General features: G+C 43.7%; 1 protein-coding gene across 2 annotated transcripts in view; it reads left to right on the top strand.

The window, feature by feature from the left end:
• TEC (tec protein tyrosine kinase) overlaps positions 1-14,591 on the top strand; it is a 51,701-nt gene extending 37,110 nt beyond the window's left edge. For both annotated transcript variants that reach the window (XM_075422035.1, XM_075422036.1), the window contains exons 5-18: positions 165-293; positions 1,311-1,351; positions 1,729-1,910; positions 2,849-2,914; positions 4,660-4,714; positions 4,879-4,958; positions 5,514-5,647; positions 6,908-6,982; positions 7,782-7,953; positions 8,501-8,717; positions 9,610-9,674; positions 10,731-10,849; positions 11,201-11,358; positions 13,462-14,591. In XM_075422035.1, coding sequence (XP_075278150.1) covers positions 165-293; positions 1,311-1,351; positions 1,729-1,910; positions 2,849-2,914; positions 4,660-4,714; positions 4,879-4,958; positions 5,514-5,647; positions 6,908-6,982; positions 7,782-7,953; positions 8,501-8,717; positions 9,610-9,674; positions 10,731-10,849; positions 11,201-11,358; positions 13,462-13,539 — 1,571 coding nt within the window. In that variant the 3' untranslated portion in view covers positions 13,540-14,591. The remainder of the gene's footprint in view (positions 1-164; positions 294-1,310; positions 1,352-1,728; positions 1,911-2,848; positions 2,915-4,659; positions 4,715-4,878; positions 4,959-5,513; positions 5,648-6,907; positions 6,983-7,781; positions 7,954-8,500; positions 8,718-9,609; positions 9,675-10,730; positions 10,850-11,200; positions 11,359-13,461) is intronic.
• Positions 14,592-17,533: the final 2,942 nt, after the last annotated feature.

The following is a 17,533-nucleotide window of genomic DNA, read 5'->3' on the forward strand; positions in this document are numbered from 1 at the left end:
AGGTCTTTAAGAGAAGCAAAGCTAAAGGAAGGACAAGTGAAGATTCTGCCTCATGCCGAAGATATTGTAATATTTTTTTCAAAGACATTGTAATATTTATTAAAAATGGCCCTCTTGCAGATTTTATTTTTTAAATCTTTCAATATATGTGCTTTTTCCCGTAGAAATAAAGAACAACAGCAATATAATGGTAAAATATCATCCTAAATTCTGGACAGAGGGGATTTATCAGTGCTGCAGGCAGACAGAAAAGCTAGCACCTGGCTGTGAAAAATATAACCTTTTTGAAAACAGTAAGTACATAAGTCTGCATATGAAGTTGTTTTTGTATATTTTTGTGCTTTTTTTGAATGATCGTGTCACACCACCTGAATGCTCTAGATATTAGACAAGCGTATAGAGCAGAGTGAATCGTTGATACTCTGCCTAAAGTAAATTGAAATGTTTGTTTCATTTCAAAGCATTTCGTAAAAATTATAAAAGCCAGTGAATTGTCCTTCCGAAAAAATGTTTAGAAAAAGCTGGAAGGAATCACGGAGGTTGCTGAATTTATTCTTCACTTTGTTTTTTCCCATCTGAAACTTCTTTGACCAAGTGTTTGCCTCAGACTGAGCATAAAACCTGGTGATGAGAAAGGTTCAGCCAGAAATCCTCACCAGCTCTTCGGTTTTCATAAATAACTTCTGCGTACCCTTGTCAAAAAAGAAAAACCATCTGTTTGCTGTTCCTACGCCAGTGTCACAGTGATACCTGAAGGCTTTGTGTATTTGCAGACGCAGGAATGAACTTTCTGAGAGGAGTGGCCCTGACAGGAGTAATAAAAACCACGTGAAACTTCTGTGCCGTATTTAGCGAAGCAAGGGTCAGGGGGAGCACTGGCTTTTTTAGAAGAGCAGATGTTGAAGGAGCAGACCTTTAGAACATCACGGTGACAAGAGCACTGCTTCCTTCTCATATACCTTTTTTTATCTCTATCACTTTTTTTATTTCTCATATTTCTGCGTCCGAGGGCTGGTTCAGGGATCTGTGTGTGACGCGCTCAGATGTGGACACAGATATTGGCCAAATCCCGTGGCAAATTTACTGATTTTACTTTACTGAATTTACTGCTGTCTGATTTACGATGTTTCTTCAAGAATATTTAATCAATGTTTTCCTAATGCTTAACTGGAGCTGTCTTTTCTTTCTGACTTACTCCTGAAGGCTAGTCAAGATACTGAAACCTTATCTGAAATTTAAACCTTTTATTCAGTTTTTAATGTTATAGCTAAGTGGATAGAAACCAATCCTTTCCTGTGCTCTGTTTCTAGGTGTAATGAGATTGCCCTCTCCGATGCCAGAAAAAAGCGCGGTAGGTAGTGTCTCGAAAATACTGAATAGATAATTGCTGGGTTCTGAGATGGAGTTTGGATCTCTGGAGGTTCATTCCATACCCTATGGCAAAGATCTGTTTCTGTACGTGTTGGTGGGCATCACGCTCTATCTCAGGGTGGAAAAAAATCCCACTGAAATTTAGCTGCCCCGGTTAGCTGTGTCTGCTGCCGGTGGGAGAGGTGGTCGGAAAGCAAGAGCGAGCAGTATTGTCACTGCCTCTCCTGGCCACCGTGGCTCGCTCCTGGGCAACCCGAGCCAGCCCAGCTTCTGCCCCCAGGATGCTCCACTGGTTTGCACTGGTGTGGTGGGATGGAGTGATGGAGCGGGACGATAATAACGTTGGGTCGTTTTCAGCGAAGGCCTCCGCCGCCTGTTCCTCCGGTTGAAGAAAATGGCAACGAAGAGGAGGAGATAGTGGTGGCAATGTACGACTTTGAGCCTACAGAACATCATGATTTGAGATTAGAGAAAGGTGAAGAGTACACAGTGATTGAGAAGAACGATATTCACTGGTGGAAGGCGAGAGACAAATACGGGTAAACACGAGTTCCTTACAAATACGGGTAAACACGAATTCCTTATTTTTTGTTACAAAGTGCATACAGCTGTTTCCATGTTGTAGAAGATTATATTGGCTGTGTGTCAACAAATAACTCTATTAGACCCTACTTTGGACCCTAGTCCTGAAATCTCATCCATATCTTTATTCCCACATAGAAACCGATTTTAAAATTGCGGTTCTCGATAGATTGCGGGGCCTGAGTGCAAAGATGGCTGCAGAACTGGAAGCTTTTCCAATTATATCTCCTGTCAGACTTTATGGTTTGGTAATTAAAGCACCAGCCAGCCTGCAAAACCTCGCCAGACTGGTACAGCGCTCCCGCTTCCCTGGGGAACGGCTCGTTAGGGAGCAATATGATTAACATCCAGCTCAGCAGGCTCCAACGCCAGACTTGAATAATCATCATCTTATTTAACGGCTGGATCATCAGGGGCAATCTCTGAATGAGCTGAGAGAGAGCTGCAGTGAGATGCCTGAATGACCACAACTTTACATTCCCCGGATTGAAATTTTTTTCCTTGGGGTTTTCAAGGTGGAATTTCCCATGCTTCAATATTTAGCAGGTCCCTGTTGCAGTACATTAGGGGTCATGGCGGGTTATCAGGCTGTGGTGGGCTCCAGTCGCATTTCCAGTTAACTGACTGGGACCTCCGAGCGCAGAAGTGGCAGAGCAGCACTTCTGCTGGTTTTCTCGGACGCTTTGGCTGCCTGTGTTACTTCTCTAGGTGCAGTGAGATTTAATCTGGAAATGTTGACACTGAAAATCAGTCTCTGTGTAATCAGCAGTAGAGTGGGAGGGTCAGTAATAAATGACAGCGAGGGACCTCTGGTAAACAGCAGAATGAAACACTGTCTTCTAAGCAAGCGATTTTACATGTTTTTCACTCAGATTATGTATTATATTTTTTTTAGAAAACAAGGATATATTCCAAGCAACTACGTAACAGGAAAGAAGTCCAACAACCTTGACCAATATGAGTAAGTGAATATTTGAATTAAAATCTGGAAGATCATAAAATGGAGCCTGATCTTTAAGAATGACAACATATTTTTTAAGTTTTCAAAGCAATTCTTTATATACGATAGCACTGATCTCAGAGACAAAACTTAAATATTTGAAATAGGCATATATTTGTTCTGATTCTCATCATTGATTTTGCTGTGATTTATAATGCGGAGTCAAGTCAGCGAGACGGCCATCAAGCATTTAGCTTTTAGGCTACTACTATTAAAGCAAAAAAACCCCTCACAGTTGTCTGATAGATAAAGGGAAACTTTAATAGAAATTTTCCCGTTATAAAGACTCAGAATGTTCTTTTAATATTAAAGTGGCACGTCTATCCAAAATGCGTGGCAGTAAGACAGAGAAGAAAACCCTGGAAATCATTCAAAGTGAACATAACAGATCAGAGATTTTTGGAAGGCCGCTCTAATTTTCAAGAAAATATATCACTCCGTGCATTTTAAGTTTCAGTGGAGGCACATAGTGCTTTTTCCCAGTTGATGCTCAATTATGGAGTACTTAAGCACATCAGGATAAAATTTAACCCTGTAGTCTCCAAGTTTGTTGTTCTTGATATTCAAATTCCAATACAGAATGAACTGTTGAGCCTGAGAACTTAAGACACGTTTCATGACTCTTAGATAAAATAGAGCTGTAAGGAAATAATAAAATAAAAATGAAAAACTCTACTCTCAGCCACGTATGGCTCCTACCGCCGTATTTTGACAGCAGGTAGAATTTCTCCTGCGATTTTGCCCTCAGCTTTACTAGAGGGGATTGCTTGCCCTCTGTTTCTTTCTCATCGGTGAAGCTCATGCTGAGAGCCCTGCCCTTCTCAGGGCTGGCAGAACGGGAAGGAAGGAACTGGGCTGCCTTATCGCCTCCAGCCACCCTGTGCCTTGCCGCCTCGGGGCCATAATTCTGAGTCACTGGGCTCCCCGGGGACGATTACTCCAGTTCATCTACCAACTGCAAGAAACCACCGTGTCCGGGATGGCAGAACTCGCTCGGAGCCTGCCGTGCCACTTCCCTGCTCGGTCACCGCTGGGTGACCGATTGCGCGTGCCGTTCGTGAGCTGCGTGCTTTTCCTTTTTTATATATTATTTGCTGCAGCTGGCTGAAAGATCAGCGCTTCTGTGACTGCTGTAACCTGCCCGAGCTCGGGGATGCACGATCTGAACTTTTAATTTGCTTTCAGCCTCCTCTTTGGTAGGTGGGTCCTCCCTGGAAAATCAGAACCGTGAGGTTGTGGGATGAAATGGCAGTCGAGCTGCCAGCCTGCCCTCGGGCTGCTGTTCAGAGCAACGGCCGCCATCCGCCCGTGCACGTTCAAGAGATGCTTTTCCTGAGAAATTAGTTCCCTTACCTGAACTTCATTGGCTTCTGTGGGATCTCACTGGATTTGTTATGGAGTATTTTTATGGGATAACTGCACAACGTAGAATCATAGAATCACAGAATGCTTGGGTTGGACGGGACGGTCCTCTAGCCCAACCCCCCCTGCAGTGAGCAGGGACATCTCCAACCAGACCAGGTTGCTCAGAGCCCTGTCCAACCTGGCCGTGATAGTTAATGAACAAAAATCAGTCTTTAAAGTTCAGTTGTTGACCTTTGTTGTTGTCAAATTACTGAATCTGTAGCTTTGTAATACCTTGCTTGAAGCGTCTTGCGGAAATCACGCACTTTGGAGAAGTTTTGGTGACGGATGTTGTGTTGCAGGTGGTACAGCAGAAACCTGAACAGAAGCAAGGCAGAGCAGCTCCTCAGGAACGAGGTGAGCACAGCAGCCTTCCGGTACTAACCATGGAATTCGGGTGAAGTAGCTTCTTTTTATGAAAGCAAGTGCTTATTTTGGCATTGCGCAAATCACAGGACGAGTAAAAGAGACATTTAGCTTAAAACCACTTGTACAAAGCTGTTGGTGTGCTTGTGTTTCAGGATAAAGAAGGTGGATTTGTGGTGAGAGACTCCAGCCAGCCTGGCCTGTACACGGTTTCCCTTTATACAAAATTTGGAGGGTGAGTTTCTGCGGCTGCTCGGCACACCTCGTCTCGCCCGAATCCATTTGCATCCGTATCCAAATCCACGGGCGGGAGGAAAGCCCAGGAGAGAGCTCAATAAAGAAACGAGGGCTGCTGTGATAGAAAAGACAGGGGACTAAAATAAGCTTCTTGACTCCATGGTTAGGTCATGTTTGGTTTCGTCCAGCGTAGCCCTGAACCTCCACCCAAAGGTCCTCTCTCCCGCCCCGTGCGGTCTCTTCCCTCCTGCCAGCCCAAGCGCTTGCGTCAACATGTGATGAGCTGGGTCGGGGAGCTTGCTGGGCTGAAAATTAACCTTTTGTGGGTTAATCTTCAACATGGCCTGAGCACTGAGATGAAGGCGAGTCACCAGCGCTTGGGATCTTAAATATTCAAGCTGCTCCTGACACATGTGATGTTGGACACTGCACTGGGCCTTCTGGTTCCCTTTTCATAGCCAATGTGCTCCTCTTAACCATTAGTAATAACGCAGTGCCATTTGTTGTGAAGTTTCTGTTAGTGTTATCGTTATTATTGCTGTTATTTTTCCAGAGAAGGTTCATCAGGAATAAGACACTACCATATAAAAGAAACGGTGACGTCGCCGAAGCAGTACTACCTCGCAGAAAAACACGTCTTCAACTCCATTCCTGAAATAATTGAGTATCATAAACACAACGCGGCAGGTAGATGGCTTGGATTTTTCCTGTTGCTTAGGGTTGATTTGAAAAGGGGTTTGAGGTGGGTTTAGTTGTTTTTTTTTTAATGAAGGTTTTTAGGTTTGTACAGATCCTTCTTTCTTAGGGAAGTCATGAGACATTGCATTTTTCATTTTTTCAATATAGGCAATGATTTAAAATGTTTTATGTAAAAAAAAACACCAAAAACACAAAGAAAGTTTTTGTCCCCAGAGTAATCGAAGAACAGCTGTATTCAGTCAGGAAAATTCATTCCTTCAGCTCCACATCTTTTCTCCAACAGCTGCCTGTAGCCCGCAGCAGATGGGTAGGGCTGGTACGTCCCCGGAGTATTCGCCAGGCACTAGCTTATTTCACCTGCAGGTCTCTACCCCTTAAAATGATCTTACCTTTCCCTGTAGCACACAGGTGAGGGCAATAGTGATGTATTGTTCAGGAAATCCCTAAAGATGAGTCTCTGTAAAGGTGAGACACTTCAGGTCTATAGCTGGCCGCTGATGCTGGTGTCCTCCCACTGTACGATAGGATGGGGAGAACTTAGCAATTAGATTCAAGGCACAGATACTATAGTATACTTTTTTTGAAGTCAATTCTGTGCATAAATTTCCCTTGTGAGCTCTATTCTCTAGATGTTTATATCAAATTTATATCAAATTCAGATGACCCAGCGTTTCCTGATGATGTTCTGGAAAAGGCCTTTCTGTGAGACATGCTCTAAAATGTCACCCTGCTTTTCCTTTATTATAACTAATTTTACTACTTGTTTTTTGCTTGCTTGGTTGCTTTTACCTTAGGCCGTGTCGAGTTCTGACAAGATTTTAGGAGCATATTCAGCTAGCGTGCAGCGTTTATTTTGCAGATGTAAAATCCCCTGTGAAACGAGTGGGATTTACGTGTGTGAAGCAGAAATGATCAAAAGTAACGCTGAGAGTACGCGTTTTGGATAATCTTTCTGATCCGAAAGGGCTCCGCAGGCTTTGTTTGTGCCAGCATGACTGTAAAGCACAGATACATACGCGTACATCCGTGTCCACCTCTCACTGGTACAGCAGCAGCAGCGAGCTGGACGCAGGGAGTGCTCCCGTGTGCCTCTCGCAGCCACTCTGAGTAGCCAAAACAAGGCAAGAGCAGAAAATACGGGCAAAGCTTTCTCTCATAAGCTCATTGTTGCTCAGCGTTGAAGCCTGCGGTGAACAAGTGGCTACTTCAGCAGTAACCTGGGTCTCTCCAACTGTCTTTGAACATCAGGTCTCGTCACCAGGCTGCGTTACCCAGTGACCCCAAAGAAGACGACAGCGCCCACGACCGCAGGATTCAGCTACGGTAATTGCGCGTCGCATTAACCTACACGTATCTTTTCTCACGGTTTTCTGCGTGTAAGTTGCCACAATATTTTCTAAAAACTTTGAAAAGACCTGATTTGGTACTGTGATTGCCTGCACTAACTGACGAGGGTCCAAGTTGTGCCGTGGAGGACGGGTGTGCGAAGGCGTCTTGGCTGGTGGTAGGCGCGTGGTGCCCCGGGCAGCAGCGAGGAGACGCAGGACGCGTCACCGCTGCTCCGGGGGAATTCGACATCTCCCTCTGCACTTTTGTGGACGCCTTGAACACTGCTGGATCAAAGAGCTGTGCCTTTGGCTCCTCCATAAGCTTCCAGACTTCTGATGCAACCGTGGTGGCCCTTTGATCTTTGTGGGAGGGGTTACTTTCTCTTTTTTATTTTAATGAATTTGGAGAAACCTGTTTTGAGCATGGCACACCAGGTGACGTGAGCAGCTTCTGCACGTTGTGGCACAGCTTTCTGTGATGACAGCTTGTTGAAATCAAGTCTGATAACACCAGTACGTAATTACCGGCTTCAGGAAAGCTGGAGTTTAGCCTTCTGTGTTGGTCTTGAAGGTTATGCTTAAAGATTGTGCTGCTTAAAGCTTATGTCTAGCTAAATGTGTGTTGTGTGAGATAGGAAAGTTCGAAGTTTTCAAGTTAATTTTTAGGTGTTTTCTCCCTAAATTCCCCAATTTACTTGTAATCCAGCATTTCGCTTTCCTCCTCCCTATCACCTACCAGTTTGGTACATTCCCCAAGACAGTAGCCATGGGCTTTCGTTTACTTTGCTTTACAGAGAAATGGGAAATCAATCCCTCGGAACTGACCTTCATGAGAGAGCTGGGGAGCGGTTTGTTCGGCGTGGTGCGCCTTGGGAAGTGGAGGGCGCAGTACAAAGTCGCCATCAAGGCAATTCGGGAGGGCGCGATGTACGAAGAGGATTTCATTGAAGAAGCTAAAGTAATGATGTGAGTTCACAGAATCACGGAATCACAGACTGGTCGGGGTTGGCAGGGACCTCTGTGGGTCACCCAGCCCAACCCCCTGCCCAGGCAGGGTCACCCAGAGCAGGCTGCACAGCACCACGTCCAGGTGGGTCTTGAATATCTCCAGAGAAGGAGACTCCACAGCCTCCCTGGGCAGCCTGGGCCAGGGCTCCATCACCCTCAGAGGGAAGAAGTTCTTCCTCGGGTTCAGCTGGAACTTCCTCTGCTTCAGTTTGTGCCCGTTGGCCCTTGTCCTGTCGCTGGACACCACTGGAAAGAGTCTGAAAAAGAGTCTTCGCTGCGGGAAAGGGCAGCGCACAACAAAGCAACAGCAGTGCTGGAGCTCTGTTGTCTTCTGGCACCCCTTCAAGGTGTGGGACCCCTGCCTGGTTCTTTTATTTGCCAGCTCTTGGCCTCCGATGCCGTTGATTATAAGTAGAACACTTCAGGCAGGTGGTGTATTTGCAGTTTTGTGGGGTGGAGAGCCAGCGCCGGGTGGAGGAAGTAATAACGATCTCAATCTTTTCAGGAAGCTAACCCATCCTAAATTAGTCCAGCTGTATGGTGTGTGCACGCAACAGAGACCCATTTACATCGTGACCGAGTTCATGGAGCACGGCTGCCTTCTCAACTACCTGAGGCAAAAACGCGGAGTTTTGAGTAAAGACGTCCTGCTCACCATGTGCCAAGATGTGTGTGAGGGAATGGAGTACCTGGAGAGAAACAGCTTTATCCACAGAGACCTGGTAACATCTCCTTAGGCCATACACTCATCTTCGAAATTCTTCTTTTTCAACTTGCCTATTCCTTTTTGAAATGGCCTGTTTGTAAATAACGGCTTCTGTTCTTGCAGGAAAATGTAAGTAGTTGAAGTTGGCTCTTTAGTTTCAAATGAAGTCTCTAGAACTGCCCTGTACAGAAAATGACGAGAGGTTTCTCTCTTCCCAGGAAACGGAATAAAATCTCTCTGAAATTTTTATAAAGGGTTAATAGCTATTTGTGCTGATACAATAGTGTATCTCTGTTGTCTACTGGGGCAATCTTCACCACTCATGAATCCCTCGAGATGATGATCTTTTTTCTGGTGATTTTTTTACATAATGGTTTCACAGAATCACAGCATGGTCGGGGTTGGCAGGGCCCTCTGTGGGTCACCCAGTCCAACCCCCTGCCCAAGCAGGGTCACCCAGAGCAGGCTGCACAGCACCGCGGCCAGGCGGGTCTGGAATATCTCCAGAGAAGGAGACTCCACAGCTTCCCTGGGCAGCCTGGGCCAGGGCTCTGTTACCCTCAGAGGGAAGAAGTTCTTCCTCGGGTTCAGCTGGAGCTTCCTCTGCTTCAGTTGGTGCCCGTTGCCCCTTGTGCTGTCGCTGGGCACCACTGGAAAGAGTCTGGCCCCATCCTCCTGACACCCACCCTGCAGATATTTGTAAGCATTTTAGTTTAGTTGTCAAAACAGTATTAGGAAGGGCAAATGCACTCACACCTCTTATTCTGGACCATGATGAGAATACACCACTGAACTGGGTAAACTGGTGAACTCGCTAGCAATGGGGACAGTGTCTCCATTCGAACGTTGTGATTTGGCTGCAAGCAACTGCAAGTTTTTTCACCCAGCTCTAACCGTTCCCTTTGCAGGCTGCCAGGAACTGCTTGGTGAGTGACTCGGGAGTAGTCAAAGTGTCGGATTTTGGCATGACAAGGTAGGGCTGAGTGTGCAAACGCATCAATGGGGATTGGGGAACGTTCACCTAAGCCTTGGTCTTAGTCGTAAGGCAACACGTGCCAGCAAAAATTAGCTTTTTTGACATCTCTAGGGAGCATCATTTGGTTTATTTTTTACCAGTGTGCTTAAAACTTGTTTGTTCTGCTATCATGTATTGATTTCCTTATGGATTTTAATTCTGGACAATCAAAGCTAGGCAGTTTATTCTCTAGAGAACTAAGTGCGTCTAGCTCTTACCATGAAAGTCCTAGCTCTGAACTGACTCCGTGGTCTGACTGATCTTCTGATAGCATCTTTCTGGGAAAAGCTTAAGAAATTTTAATCTTGCAGTGATGCAGGAGGCATATTGGAGCTTGTGTCTCGGACAGCGGAGCTCACGCTGCAGAGACAACAGCCATTAATCTGTATTTTGGTAAATAAATGGTAGAAAGAGGCTGTTCAGTGAGTTTGGGGTCCTCCTAGGGTGGATAGTTCAGAGATGTGTTGCACTAGCCAAAGGGTTGGGAGGTGCTGAGACATGGTGAGGGGTTAGTTTCCTGCCCTCGTTAGCATCCATGGGTGCTACATCAGCTGGGTGATGTGTGGGTGGGGAGCAGTGCCTACCAGGAAGGTGTTGAAGCACCACGGTCTGATCATACTGCTCTTGGCTTCTGCCACCTTTCTGTGCTACTGAGCTTGCACGTCCCTGACATTGGAATTCAGACTGGCCGGTGAGAAACGGAGCGAGAATTTTGTGCTTGTGCATCACTTTCTCTTGTAATACAGACATTTAACTTGCAGGTGGCCTAAACCTGTGTTGTATAGCTAATAATCAGAAAAGAAGACTCTCAGGTCATAAGAAAAATGACCTGGGTCTCGAGTGAAACCCTGGTGCTGTGCCAGAGAAGCTATTTTTTCTCGTGCGATGCTAACAGGCACGGCCATTAGGTGGCAATGCCAGCTTCGGATAGTCAAATCTGAGTTATCATCTGTAGCCTTGGAGCCTGGCTGAAAGATACCATGGTTTTCTTTTTTTTTTTTCATTTATTTTTAGGTATGTCCTTGATGATCAATACACAAGTTCCTCGGGGGCTAAATTTCCTGTGAAATGGTGCCCTCCCGAAGTTTTTAATTATAGCCGATTCAGCAGCAAGTCAGACGTCTGGTCGTTTGGTAAGGCATTCATCATTGAAAGAAACCACTATTTTTATATTTTATCAATAGCAGTTAAGCTCCAGTTACTGGGAAGGATTCAGGCATCTGAGAAGAAGCTCGGAGAATCCATTTGCCACAGTTTTATGCTCGCATAAAGTTCCACAGAGATCTTTAGAACTGTTATTTACTAAAACCCAAGCTACTAGAATAAGATGTTTTCAGTGATGACACACAAACACTTTCTAGAATATGGATCTCAAACTATTTATCTGTCAGAAATCCTGAGCCCAGGGCACAAAATAAACATATATTTTTAAGAAGCTCTTGGTTTATTTTCTTAATATTTCTTTTCTTTTCTTTTTTTTTAAGGTGTATTAATGTGGGAAGTATTTACAGAGGGAAAAATGCCCTTTGAAAAAAGCTCCAACTATGAAGTGGTAACGATGGTTAGCCAAGGACATCGTTTGTATCGGCCCAAACTAGCCTGTAAGCAGGTGTATGAAATCATGGTGATGTGCTGGCAAGAGGTATATACTCATTTAATTTTTTTATCTTTGAATTGAAAAAAAGGTCAATCTAGCAAGAGGGGTAAATCTCCGTTGCAGCATTCTGACTGTGTCTGGCGCTCTCCGCTATTCACGTGTTTATTGCTAAGGCGAAGATCTCCCCCTGCTTTGCCACTGAACTGGAGCTCTGATAAGAAAAACCATGGAGGGAATTTCTGTGAAATCAATGGACTGTCAGATGAAGTATGCAAAGGCATTTAGTGACAAAATTAAATAACTGCTAAATCTGCGCTCGTCACGATTATATCTGTGTACAAATACTGCTAGCAAGAAAAATTCCGTCAGAACGGCCCAGAGGTGGAGAAATCTGATTTTGTGTTGCCTCGGTTTATTAATCATTCCAGCAACACGCCAGAATGACCAAAAATATTTTTTAAAGGAATACTTCATTGCTAGATTATAAATTATATAGGAAACATAGATTAACTTGCAGTTGAATCTAAATACAAATGCGTCTAAATACAAAAATATTTCCTTATGTAGGAAAATCAGGAGATTAATAGTTCCCAGTTAACCTTAAGCCTGTTTATATAAAAAAATTGCATATTTATTATTAATTTCTATGATAAAGAAAGATAAAAATGCACTGTACTGTGAATGCTCCTAAGCCAGAAAGATAGCGACTGTACAGTTTTCACAGAGGTCAGAGGGGCAGCAAACCCGAGTTTAATACTTACTCAACTAAATAAATGTAAAGTGGATTTTGTAGTATTAAAGCAGAAAGTCTCTAAGAGGATAGGTGCGTTTAATGAGATGTCTCTAATTCTGAGAGAGCAATCAAGGAAACCACGAACGGAAAGAGCGACGTGATCTGTTTCTGGTTAGTCTTTGCCACAGGGGGTGCTGGGGGAAGACTGCTCTCTTCCAGTAATAAAGGTGGCTGACACTTGTTTTGGAAGAGAAGGTGCTGGAACAGAGACCAACTGGTCATCAAACCAACTGGTGGAGATCGAAACTGTACAAAGCAATGGGTTTATGCAGAAAAAAAAAAAAAAATAAAAACAACAGTGCCCAGGAGGGCCAAGGAGTGACAGTCGTGTCTGTGGTTCAAATAGGCAATTCACAGGAGCCAGGGGATTGCAGACGATAAAATCTTGTTCGCGCTTGGTAACCGGCTTGAAATGGTCATTGAACAATAAATTACCTGGAAGATAATGATAAGTTGTTTGTTAACGCTCTTTGAATGTTAGTATCTGTTTACAGGATTTATATGAACATCAATGAATTGGTTAAAACTGTATTGATTTAATCAGGGGTTGTTAACAACAAAATCTCAGCAGTCATCATGTAGGAGAGAATCTTCGTGAATCGCAGAGGACACAAATAACGGCAACATACCATCAATCTTTGTCATAAATTAAGATGAACTGTAGGTACCTCAGTCCTTGATTAATAAATTAATAATTTCTAGAGGGAAGTGAGTAGCGAGGCTTGAAATTCAGCAGGTGATACAAATCTAATTAGGATGTGAAGTGGAGAAAAGGTGCAGGTTACCCAGACCTTCAGCAGACATTCATTGTGTCCGTAAGGTCCGTGCAGAGGTGGCCTCAGTGTGTTGCTGTAACTAAACAAACCAAGCAGGACGTTATGACACATAAGGCACTGTATGGAGAATAAATACAGCAGCTGAAAGATGATGTTGCATAAGTCCATAACGTGGTCTCATTTCGGAGTCCAAACAACACCGCTGAGGTGCAGAGGCTTCAGAGAGTGACACGGAAAATTCTTAGGAGCGTGAGCAACTCGCTTAAAGGAAGATCGGAGCAACTTGTTGGGGGTGCTGGCGATGGCGAGACAAATGAAAAAGTGTAGTGGTATGGAAAAATAATTATGTGAAGAATGTAGTCCAGCATCACCTATTCATGTTTCTTCAACGCATAAAAAATTTGCCGCTTACTGAAATTAAGGGATACAGCTAAAACCTTCATAAGGAAATATTTTTGCATGTCACGTTTAATGAAACAGTAAATTTGTTGCCACAGAATTGTATCAAGACCAATAATTTATCAAAATCAACCCAACTTGATTGCTTTCTGATCAACTTGTGCATGCTTTTGTTTTTAGAAACCAGAGGGACGCCCAACGTTTGAAGACTTGCTTCACACAATCATTGACATTGCAGAGGGTGAAGATGCTTTCTGAAAAAAAAGAAAAAAAAAAAGACAACAGCAGCACAAGTACAGGAAAGAAGCCGCTTTCCAGAGATGTGGCTTCACCATTTCTTTTTAATGGCTTGATCCTGTAAGCTGCTGGATGCTGCTAAACAGCGTGGGGAACTTCTAACGTCTGATCCGCTTCGGCTCAAGAAGAGTTTTACATGATGTTGGGAAATGAGCACAGTATCTTCAGCAATGCTAGCAGTCTCTCTGTTTTCTCTGAAAAGTCAGCGTTGCATAGCTGGCAAGTTGAACTCTTTATGGAGGAAGAGAGAGAATGTGGCCAAAGCCCAGGAGCTTCATTTGCGTTTACTGGGTTGGGTTCCTGTATATACAGTCCATGTTTCCAAGTTTCTCTTTACACGGGCAGTAGAATTAGTAGTGATTTGCATGCTTAAAAATTGAAGGTATCTATAAACGGCTGTTTACTGACATTGAAATGTTTCCAGAGATCCTCCAGAAGCATTCTTCTTCTCAGTCGATAGGTGTTTTATGGCACATCAAGAGCACAAAACGTGCCTCTTCCATTTGCACAGAGCAGGTTGTTGACAGCACAGTCTTCAGTTCAGTGTAAGGCTCCAAAAGCTTTGCTTCAGACCTGAGCCATGATATGCCCCAAGACACTCTCGGCTGTTTGGTCAACCAGAGAGCTCCCACGCTTAGTCTTGATGTTACTTCTGAAAGATAAATCCAAGGTTCAGCACAACTGGCTGTCAGTGTACCATAGTACCTTGTTTTGGATTAATTATGAAATAATTTATATGCTGTATGTATTGTAAATATAGAAATTCCATGCATTTATTTATACAAAGTGTGTTTTCTTCTTGAAATTTTCAAGCACAAGTTTGTCCTACCTTCACTTACGTACACGACTCCATCCACGGGGTTGTAAATGAAAGAAAGTACACTCGCAAGGGTGTTGAAGGAGGGCTCCTCCTTCTGCCTGTCATCTGTGCGTACAGTGATCTAACCTTTCTGTTCTTAACAGAAAATATCATACAACACGTGTATGTAAATAAACTGAACGTTAACTGTTGCTTGGACCCAACTCATGTGGTGCCAATAACTTGCTGTCAGTGCGTCCTAAGCCAAACTCGTTGCTCATGTGAACGTGGTGTTATGATAATCCATGTGTATATATGTCTGTGTGTATACACACTCTACACTAAATCTATATACAGTAGTATGAACAGATATTTCAGTGAATTTGACCACCTTGAGATGTTCAGAGTCAAAATGCCTGAACTCTCATTGGAAGTTGCGTGTCCTTCCCCCTCTGCCAGAGGCTGATGTCTTCACGGCCTTACTGCAGCCTGTTTCCACCACCCTGGCGTTGGACCGGTGGACGCAAGGAGTATTTACACTTCAGTTTTGCTGTGGCCACCTCCTGAGTAACTCCATTACATGTTGTCTTTTTTCCTTTTGTTACTCGTGCCCTTGCGCCACGTGTAATAGAAAATAGTTGCACAAAAACTTTTTTCTGATTTTTTTTGCGAGTAGGCAGAGCGGACTATGGTGGAGTTGATTTCCAATCAAATTATTAAAAGGTAACTATAGTTAGCTTAATACATTCCATCATTTTTGCACTTGAGTATTTCTGTAACCAGTTTTGGAGATGCTTAAGTCCCCGCACTGCTTTGCCTAAAAATTTATGTTCAAAAGGAATGTTCAAAAGGAGGAAGCTCTTGTTGCTTGGAAGAAATGCTTTGCTTTTCTTGTGCTGCTTCATGGCAAAGTTACAAGCTGTCAGAAAAGATTTAAACTGCCATTTTGTTCTTCTTAACGACAAAGTCTCGGAAGATTGTCACAACTATGCGAACAAACCTCTCAAAGTGGTGAGTCCAAGCCACGACTCCATCAATTCCAACCACATGTCTTGCTAAAGGGAAAAATCTGGGGATTTCCACCTGTAGTAGAAAAAGGAGCATGGAAGATCTAAGGTAAGCTGAGCTCATCTTTCCTTCCCAAACTGCTCCTTTGCACCTCGTTTTCTGAGTGGGGGCCCTGCAAAGTATGGCATTGCCACCACTTTGTCATGAGGAATACTACAGTAACAAGCAATGCTTCCCTTAAAACACAGATGAAGCATAGGAAAATCAGGAGATTAATAGTTTCCAACTAACCTTAAGCCTGTTTACATACAATACTTACATATTTATTATTAATTTCTATGATAAAACACCCCCTAACCTCTGACTTTTTGAGGTGGGTGCTTTGAGTCCGACCCCTTTGCCTGCCTCTTCCCAGTACCCGAGGATAATTTCTGCTTACCTGCCACTGGCCTTGATACTTCGGATGCCAGGAACCGTGAGGCACCTAGTTTTTAGATGAAAGCATTTTTTCAGCTGAATGGAGCCTTAGGTGGTTAATTTTGGAAAGGATCAGAATGCCTCTGGAGGCAGCTGTCTTGCTGAATCTCTGATGTCGTCAAAGATGGGTTGAAATACTGCACCATCGTTTATTCTGGATGAGCTCACTCATCCTTAACCAACGTCAGTCCTTCTTCCCCTTTTTATTATGAGTTTTTTCAATGTTGGGGTCAAAAATTCATCTGAACAGAACCAAATGTTGTGATATACATCTGTTGTGGTTTTTTCCCTTTTTTTTTAAAGGAATACTTTGTCCTACCTATTGCAGTTGAATAATTTTTTTTCTGTAAAATGTATGTTGGATTCCAGAAAGCAGACACTTTTTTCATTTTTTTTTTTTTAAACAGCTGAGATTAGTGTGCAGTCTGTTTGGGATGTTTTTTATGGTTTTTTTTTTTTTTTAAAAAAAAAAAAGGTAGGTAGGCGGAGTTTGTGGTTTACCGTGTTTCGTCTCGGAGTGGAGAGCTCAGCTAGGGCTGTTTTACTGGCACTGCTGGTGAAGAGAGGTTTGCATCTTCGTTTGAATACAAGCGGACGACCAGACATGATCCTTTCTACCTGTAAGTAAACTGGGCCGTGTATTTTCATCTTGTAGTTTTGTTTTGTGCCGCAGCGGGGTACTTCGCAAATGAGCTATTTAAATATTGCCGTGAAACCACCAGCCACTTTCCTCTGGTGCTGCTGGAGTGATGTCTGCTCAGAGTGCGCGTCTTGACTTTCAAAATTACTGCACAAATAGGAACCCATTGTATGATGGATTCAGCAAAGTGACTACTTCTATGTATAGATAGGGAGATATTCCCACCTACTGTCCTTAAAAGCATGTACCATGTTGCTCAGGGAGGTTGTAGAGTCTCCTTCTCTGGAGATGTTCAAGACCCGCCTGGACAAGGTCCTCTACAGCCTACTGTAGGTAACCCTGCTTCGGCAGGAGGGTTGGACTGGGTGACCCACAGAGGTCCCTTCCAACCCCTACCATTCTGTGATTCTGTAGAGCATGGACACGAAGAAAACAACTTTGGTAGAACTAGAGCCATCATTCTTCCAGAGCAGAACTAACTCACAGGAAAGACAGAAAGCCTCAGCTTGCACATGTGAAAAGCCAAAAGCTTGTCTTTTAACGCATTTTAAGAAGCAAACTAAGTGTGGCTTTCTACCAGGTTATGGATTTTCCATTACTGTTGAAAACTGCCAGATGTCCCACATCAGGAAGCATATCGTGTGCTACAGCAAAGCTCTGGGCTTGATGGGTAAAGTGGGGTTTGTAGAGTTGAGCAGAGATAACCTGCTGACCTTGCTGCGATGGCAAGAACTTTATGCAAAACACATTAGAAGAGCGCAAGTCTTAGATGTGGATTACAGTGCTTCCAAAGCTAGCAGTGCTTTGAGAAACAGCGGATCAGAAGAAGAAGCTCAAGCCAAGAAACCTATGAAATAATAAAATTATAAAATGCAGATTGTAAAAGTTAATCTCTAACTCATCGTTTTTATCGTTTACACTGCTTCCCCAAGGCTGCGAATTAGAATGAGTTGTAACTGGAGATAGGAGGAAGATTGCACTGGTAAATGTGTGACTTGGCCACCGATCCAGGCAGTGTTGTCAACCCCGCG

Source organism: Opisthocomus hoazin, chromosome 5 (assembly GCF_030867145.1).
Source record: "Opisthocomus hoazin isolate bOpiHoa1 chromosome 5, bOpiHoa1.hap1, whole genome shotgun sequence".
In the NCBI taxonomy this organism is placed as follows: Eukaryota; Metazoa; Chordata; class Aves; order Opisthocomiformes; family Opisthocomidae; genus Opisthocomus; species Opisthocomus hoazin.